This window comes from Artemia sp. Qi Xiang Cuo, chromosome 6 (assembly GCF_049724085.1).
Source record: "Artemia sp. Qi Xiang Cuo chromosome 6, ASM4972408v1, whole genome shotgun sequence".
Classification (NCBI taxonomy): domain Eukaryota; kingdom Metazoa; phylum Arthropoda; class Branchiopoda; order Anostraca; family Artemiidae; genus Artemia; species Artemia sp. Qi Xiang Cuo.
The window spans coordinates 53,831,428-53,839,615 of NC_142799.1; the positions used below are offsets into that span (position 1 = coordinate 53,831,428).

Sequence of the window (8,188 nt, forward strand, 5' to 3'; positions counted from 1 at the left end):
AAGTACACCAAGGAATACAAACTAATCGAATAACCTATAGAAAATAGTCGTGCGATTCAAACTTTCTAGTAAATCTTTCATATGGGAAAAACAGTAACTATCGAAAGATCACCCCAAGCCAGTAAAATCAAGCCATTAAACTAATCGCTGAGACCCCACAATCTCCTAAGAAATTTGCCTGAATCCTCTGTAACTTGTCGTGCTTTTCAATCCCCCTGCTCAACAGCCATGGCTAAAGGACCTGCTCAAAAAGACCTTTAAAACAGCTAAGGTCTTTTTTAACATCAAATGCTCTGAACTTCTGAATATTCTGAACTTCCATATATAACCGCAAATACTTTTTAGTACTTTCTACGTCACTCTAAGTCTTCTATTCCCCATAAGGTCATAGTGACTTCTCTGCATACTATTTTCTTGAAACTTACACTCTGAATGCACAAACTTATTCAAAATTCGGAAGTCTCTACTGCCAGCTAAAAAATATCACAATGTTCTATCTTATCACTGAATGTTACTGCTGTTTGCTTATCTACATATCGCAAAGACCCCGCTATAGTCTTATTCGTACTGATAATGCACGCCTGTCTTAAATTGAATACAGTACCCCAGCACAAAATATTTAAAAAAGGTGCCTAGGTGATCAAGTTCGATGAATATACTGTACTTTAGAGAGTGATTTAGAAACGGGTAATTTCAAATAGTGATAAGTTAGTTTTTAGTCTATAACAAGTGATCAAGGAAAGATTACCGTATATTGCTAAATAGCAGAATTAAAGTGTGTTTTTCTCTGTGTGTCTATATTAGCATTTCTGTTTGAATGGACGTGAAAGCTAAAGTAGTGAAGAGATTTCTCAGATTTCAAGAATTATCATTTTTAGGTTTTTGCGGCGACGAAAGATAAACTAAGAAACTGGGTGTCAAACAGTTTGCCAAAAACGGTCCTCGTTGGTCTTGGTAAATTTGGAGGAAACACGACTTACGACAACGGGCTGCCATTTAGATACATCACAAATATACTAAGCCCTGGTTCGGTATGTAATCTTTTTAATTTCTTATCTTGTAACAATTTTATTCCGTTTTTAATTAAGTGATTTTAAATTAGAAATCATGGAATATAAACCTTGTGATGGTAATAAAATCTTGTTAGAATCAACTGCTTTACGAATGATCTTGTTTGTACTTGCTTCCAGTTCTTTTTTTCGGGTCTGTAGGGCAGATATACCTTAAAGAGGAATGAACTGATTTCATAAATCTTGCAATTACCGGTTAGAATTTGGCATCTCTTTGCCACTATAGTCGCTAGTTGATCAGATTTTGTACCAGGAACAATAGGGAGTTGGAATTCGTGGTTCATCCTCTCCTTACCTCGCCTCTAAGCCTCAAATGGGTTCTTTAGTTTTTCATAACAAGAGACAAACTCCTTCTCTATTCTGTATATTCTCTATTCTCGATATGGAAGAAGCTCCTCAAAAATCGCAACCAAAGAGGAATAGTGATGAAGCTTTGATTTCTCTAAGTACCCCCTGAAAAATGATCAGTAAGATAGATGGCGTAGCAGTACACCCAGTTTCATGGGCTGATGTGATTTGTCTCTTATTTTGTTTTATATGTGCTAATAATTTCTGTTTTCCTAGCTTAATTGTTTCAGCAAGTATTAATTTGACTAGTACCCTGTACACAACGAGGCACTATTCCAATTAGCTTGTGGATTTTTCTGAGGATCGAAACCATTTTTTAACACCATTAAGTTTTGAAATACCATTAATTTTCTTTGTATGCCGCAATTAGCCCCATGTAGCTCCATATTCAGATCCAGTTATTATACTTCTTGTAGCCCTATATTCAGATCCAATTATTACATTTCTTGTAGCCTCATATTCAAACCCAAAGAGGCCTGACTGGAGACTGAAGAACTGACTCCAGTCCTACTGAGTTTTAACTTGTTTTCTGCTCTGTTTCATCTTTAGTTTCCTCACTGAGCCTTTGGTCTGGACTTCAGTATTATTTTGGCTTGGTCTCTCAAGCTATCAACTGGCTTGATGAATTAACACTTATTTTAAAGGGCATTTTTTCACCGCAATTGGATCTGTTATTGACAGGGTGTAATGCTTCACTAAATTGTATTTCCAGAAAAAACAAAACATGAAAATTGTTTTATTTTGTTTTAGTTGATTAACAAACAGGCTATTCACTTATTGTGCTTCTTGCAGCTAAGACTCTATCAAAATCTCTGGCAAAAACTAAAAACTAGCAAATAATTATGAACGGATTAAAGACGAGGAATTTATTCGATTATGATTTGATTGGAGTTTTTTTACTATTTTTGTTTATTAAGGATTATGCTCCCTGTACTAGTTTTTGGCATTTGTTTTCTTACAGTCCTGCGGTTTGAATGTTTCAGCATAAGACAACGTTGTGATTCAGTTTCATCCATCTACAAAATTCTTTGGAAATTTTCTGTGAAAATTCGACAATTTTCTTACTTTTAAAATAAGTTTTGATCATTCTTCAAGAGGAACTCTAAGTAATTACGTAATTTTGGGTTCAGTGAATGAATAGATTTGAAAAGAATGAATCTAGCCATACAACTACTACAATGATAGAAGTCCTTTTGGTCCTAGATACAGGTCAAGACATGTCATAAAATCGCATGTTTCACACAGAGCTTTGACAAGTTTTTGACATGTTATCTTTCCGCTGTCCTTTGGCTTTGATGTTTCAACAAAAGAAGTCCTTTGTGCTATTTTTCAGTAGCTGAGAATCAGTTTTGAAATTTGCTTTGAATTTGTTTTATAAGATACGTTGCAAGGGTTGAAGATAAGTCATTTGGGAAAATTTTACTCTTTTTTGATAAATTTGGATAATTCTTTAAGAGAACGTTTAAGTAATATCGTAATAGTTGGGTGAATGGAACCAATGTCCTTTTGGTGCAAGTTACAGATGTAGGTATGTTTGTATGTAATGTAGCAAAATCATGTTTCATACATAACATAAATTAAAAAATTGTTTTTCATTAATGATTCTTAATCAAAATCTATAATAGCAGTATTCACTAATTGTATGGGTCCATTATGTCTGGTCGATCTGGACCTATCTTTGTGATTCAGTTCTATCCATTCATTGAATTACATTTCTCAAGTTTGTTTTGAATCGTTTTGCAAGATGCGTTGCATATTTTGAAAATACTTCAGAAACCCAAGTCCATATCCAGGGTGGTTAGGGGCTTTGAACCCCCCTTCACCCCGTAATGTTTGTATGACTCATAAAAAAGTAACAAAAATGAATATAAGCAAATTGTTGATGTCTTTTTTTAAAGTTTGTTTTTGTAAAACCCTCCCCGAAAAAAAAAATCCTTATATATATAGTTCAAAGAAAGAAAAGCTATAACATTTACTTTTTATAGGTGTCTGTTGTTTCTGGTCAATTTGGGACTGCCATTAACAGTATGGAACAGAATAAACCAGGGGGAATTCTTCTTGATAAAGCCATCGGAGATGCTGCTGTATTTCTAACATCCAGACTTTGGCAACAAGGTTCTATTGTCCTCTTGGTAAAATTTACTTCTAGCAGTGATGCTATTAAAGCAGAATTACCAGAAGGTCCTATTATAGATATTCTAACATCTCGACAAGTCAAGTTGTTCTCCATTGAGTATGGTTTCTCTGGTATAGAACAGGTTAGTGTTTCAGGAATTTTTAAGGACTGGTAACTATTTTAATAATCATGTTTTAATAAATTATTTTAATATTTAATAGTAATGAATAATTGATATGATTATTTTTGGATAATGAATTATTTTTAATAGTTTAATGATTAGTACCAAAGGATTGCTCATTTTTAAGGATTGGTAATTGCTGATTAATTTGATAATTCGCAATTTTAACATAGATAGAAAATCCAATTGTTGCAAGAATAAACTCCCCTTAAATGTGTGATTAGAGTGGGGTAAATCTTAATTGAATTGTTTTTATAATTGGCATTTTTCTTGCAATCAATTTTGTAATTCGTGGGTTTGCTGAGTTTATAATTTTTCAATGCAATCCAGTATTTACAAAAGAGAAAGAAAAAACTTAGCTGTTAAAAAAAACCGAAACTGTTTTGGAGGGGCCGGGGGACTGTAATGAACATCTACAGGAAATAGTAGAATGAATAATAGGAAGAATTATAATAATAGATTATAATATTCTATAATATATATAATATAATATTATAGAATAATAGAAAGAAATTGTATCTTAAAACTTGGTTTATTTAGGGTTTTTGAATAGTTTTTCGTATTATTTGACCGGCTTTACTCTGACAGAGTAAAAGTAAAAAATTATTTTTAATGAATAGTGCACAAAAATTTTCTGAGTTGTCATTAAACATTTTTGTAGCTAGTTTGTTCAGTATCATTACATTGTGTACTGCAAATTCTGCCTCCAATTGTTTGGTTGAAAATTTCGCCGTATTAATTTTCTAACTGAACTGATGGTTTTGAATTTCCAAATTGTCTTTGTTTTTGTTTCTCTTCTTCTTTTTTGAATGATTGGAAAATGTGAATTAAAAAAAAATTAATCAAAAAAGTTCAATTAATTCTTCCTTAAAAAAATGGGAAAAAGTTGTTTTACAAAATGTTATTCGGCTTACTTGGCACATAGAAAAGAAAAGAGGCTAATAAATCAAGATTTGAACTGAAATTTCAACGATGGTTTTGAATCTCCAAAATCTGCCTCCGGTTGTTTAGTAGAAAATTTAACCGTATTGGTTTGTTATATCTATATTGAAACTCTGCAATTTAAACAATTTAATAAAATAATGTTTAATTGTGATTTAACATTCAAAAGCCTCATATCTGTTTTTCAAACTTTCATTTTTGTACAAAACTCCTAATTACTGTGTGCTCTTGTTCCGTTTTTCCTTATTAATATATACGGGTATTATAATTATGCTATAATACTGTATATTAGAGCATTTTCTAACAGAATAAACTTAATTTGCATGAATTAATTTGCTAAATTTTATAAACTGGAAATTTAAGTTCAAGCTGCCTGAACTAATTGGGATAAATCTAAAGACTTGATTTTTAATTCTGGCTCTCCCCTTTTTTTCCTCCTTGTCAAGTGGTTAGCACGCTAGACCTGGTATCCTTTATCCATATGAACATGGGTCAGTGGGCTGACTCTAAGCTTAGTTGGAGTCGACCCAGCTCTAAATGGGTACCTAGAGAAATCTAGGGAAGATAAACAGGAAGGGTGTGCGAAAGCACAGGATGGCTGCTCCCACCCCCTCCCTCATTGCACTTTCGGGATGAAGGGCCATGAGACGAAGATCAGTGCCGTCAATAGGGACTGTAATGTCCTGTGCCGTATTCTTTTCTTTATCTTTTCGTTCCATTCTGCAATAATCTCATTCTTTATTTTATTGAAAATACACTGCCACCGCGCATAGATATTAGATATGATGAGAGCATCAATTAACTAGTGAAGTAATCCATGAGCGAGTTAAATTGAACCTCTGCTTGAAACCGTTTTCTGATATATAATCAGGCATGGAGAATTCAGGAGGAAAAATGGAACGTTTTGAAGAACTTAGATAATCCGTACATGGAAAAGATAAGATATCTATTTCAAAATATCGCTATCACAAGCCCCGAAAGGCCGGTTTTTAATTTCAACCAGTGAAAAAGCATGGAAAAGCAGTGTGGTCTAAGGAATTAATTAAATTGACAGAATTTATTCTGTGGTCTAAGGAATTAATTAAATTGACAGAATTATTATATATATATATATATATATATATATATATATATATATATATATATATATATATATATATATATATATATATATATATATATATATATATATATATATATATATATATATATATATATATATATATATATATATATATATATATATATATATATATAATATATGTATATAATATATATGCATATTTTTCTGAAAAAATATGGAGCCATTTTCGAGAAAAAATACATAAATACATACATAGGCTACATAAATATACTATTATTGCTCGTTTATAAAGATAGTATATAAACGGTACTAGACTTCATAGTCCAAACCAATGGTGCTGATATCCGTTTCTTCGCTATTCAGCCACAAATGGCAAGGGGATGGACTACCCCTCTTAGCTCTGATTTGAAAGCAAAAGTTTTTGACGAACTAAATGACGAACGGGGGCAAAGCAGGAATGAGCCTAGCCAGGTCTTCCTGCTAAACGTCGTTGGAAGACAAAAATTTTATTAGGCGATGATATTCCCTCCCTTCCATTGGTCTCTCTTGGTCCTGTGAGCTTTGCCATACCTTTTTTTTTTTTTTTTTTTTTTTTTTTTTTTTTTTTTTTATTGTATGAGACACTTATATGTTTCAGTTAGTGCCTTATTGTGACTGTACCTTGTTTTGTTCTTTTTTGAATGAATGGAAATATTATTTAGTTCACTTGACACACAGATAAGAAAAAAGGCCAATAAATTAAGATTTGATATGAAATTTCAATGACGGTTTTGTATTTTCAGGCGAACTATGCAATTCTAGCCAGTCGGTCCATGGGCAAAGCATATGTTGGCTCAAATTCAAACAACTTCAACGCACAGCTTGATACCCTACTTAATGACGTATTAAGGGTTGTGACAGACCGAACATTTGAACCGAGTCGCATAATTGAGGTAAGTTAAATAGTAATTAAAAATTTGACTAAATTTGATATACATAGGCGGATTTATTATATACGTTTTATTAATTGATTAATTTCAATCATTCACGCTAAAACAATACAAATTTGGTGCAGTAAATGCTCCTTTACTCGTATTTGACTGCAGTTATTAAGCTGACAGGAAATTTTTCAGAGCAAATTGGCAACCCTACTAAAACAAATCAGATAGAGAGAGATAGAGAGAGTTAGAGAGGGTTAGAGAGAGAGAGAGAGAGAGATAGAGATAAAGAGGGAGGGAGGGAGAGAGAGATAAAGAGGAAGAGAGAGATATAGAGGGGGAGAGAGAGAGTGAGAGGGAGAGAGAGAGATTGAGAGGGAGCGAGAGAGATTGAGAGGGAGAGAGAGAGATTGAGAGGGAGCGTGAGAGAGAGAGAGAGGGGGAGAGTGATAGACAGAGAGAGAGAGAGAGGGGGGATACAGATAGAGAGGAAGGGAGATATAGAGAGGGGGAGAGAGATAGAGAGGGGGGAGAGAGAGATAGAGAGGGGGAGAGAGAGATATAGAGGGGGAAAGAGAGATAGAGAGGGGGAGAGAGAGATAGAGAGGGGGAGAGAGAGATAGAGAGAGGGCGAGAGAGATAGAGAGGGGGAGAGAGAGATGGAGAGGGGGGAGAGAGAGATAGAGAGGGGGAGAGAGAGATAGGTAGAGAGAGAGATAGGTAGAGACAGAGAGATAGGTAGAGAGATAGAGAGATAGGTAGAGAGAGAGAGATAGGTAGAGAGAGAGAGAGATAGGTAGAGAGAGAGAGAGATAGGTAGAAAGAGATAGGTAGAGAGAGAGATAAAGAGGGAGGGAGAGAGATAGAGAGGCGGAGAGAGAGAGAGAGGGAGCGAGAGAGAGAGAGCGAGAGACATTGAGAGGGAGCGAGAGATAGAGCGAGAGGGAGAGAGAGAGAGAGAGGTGGAGAGTGACAGTGATAGAGAGAGAGGGAGGGGGGGAGAGATAGAGAGGGGGAGAGAGATAGAGAGGGGGAGAGAGAGATAGAGAGGGGAGGGGAGGGGAGAGAAATAGAGAGGGGGAGAGAGAGATAGAGAGGGGGAGACACAGATAGAGAGGGGGAGAGAGAGATAGAGGGGGGAGAGAGAGATAGAGAGGGGGGAGAGAGAGAGAGATATGTAGAGAGAGAGATAGGTAGAGAGAGAGAGAGATAGGTAGAGAGAGAGAGAGATAGGTAGAGAGAGAGAGAGATAGGTAGAGAGAGATAGGTAGAGAGAGAGAGATAGAAAGAGAGAAATCAAGAGAGAGATAGGTAGAGAGAGAGAGAGATAGAGAGGGAGAAATCAAGAGAGAGAGAAAGAGGGATAGAGAGAGAGAGAGAGAGATAGATAGAGAGAGAGAGAGATAAATAGAGAGAGAGAGAGAGAGAGATAGATAGAGAGAGAGAGAGAGAAATAGAGAGATATAGAGATAGATAGATAGAGATAAATATAGAGAGAGAGATAGAGAGAGAGAGAGAGAGAGAGAGAGA

At 35.0% G+C, this 8,188-nt stretch overlaps 1 protein-coding gene across 1 annotated transcript in view; it reads left to right on the plus strand.

Moving 5' to 3' along the window:
- The window catches only part of LOC148951380 (calcium-activated chloride channel regulator 4-like), an 87,094-nt gene that overhangs the window by 50,038 nt on the left and 28,868 nt on the right, over positions 1-8,188 (plus strand). Inside the window, exons 7-9 of the mRNA XM_089090828.1 lie at positions 879-1,031; positions 3,404-3,676; positions 6,524-6,673. Of these exons, the coding sequence (XP_088946954.1) occupies positions 879-1,031; positions 3,404-3,676; positions 6,524-6,673 (576 nt within the window). The remainder of the gene's footprint in view (positions 1-878; positions 1,032-3,403; positions 3,677-6,523; positions 6,674-8,188) is intronic.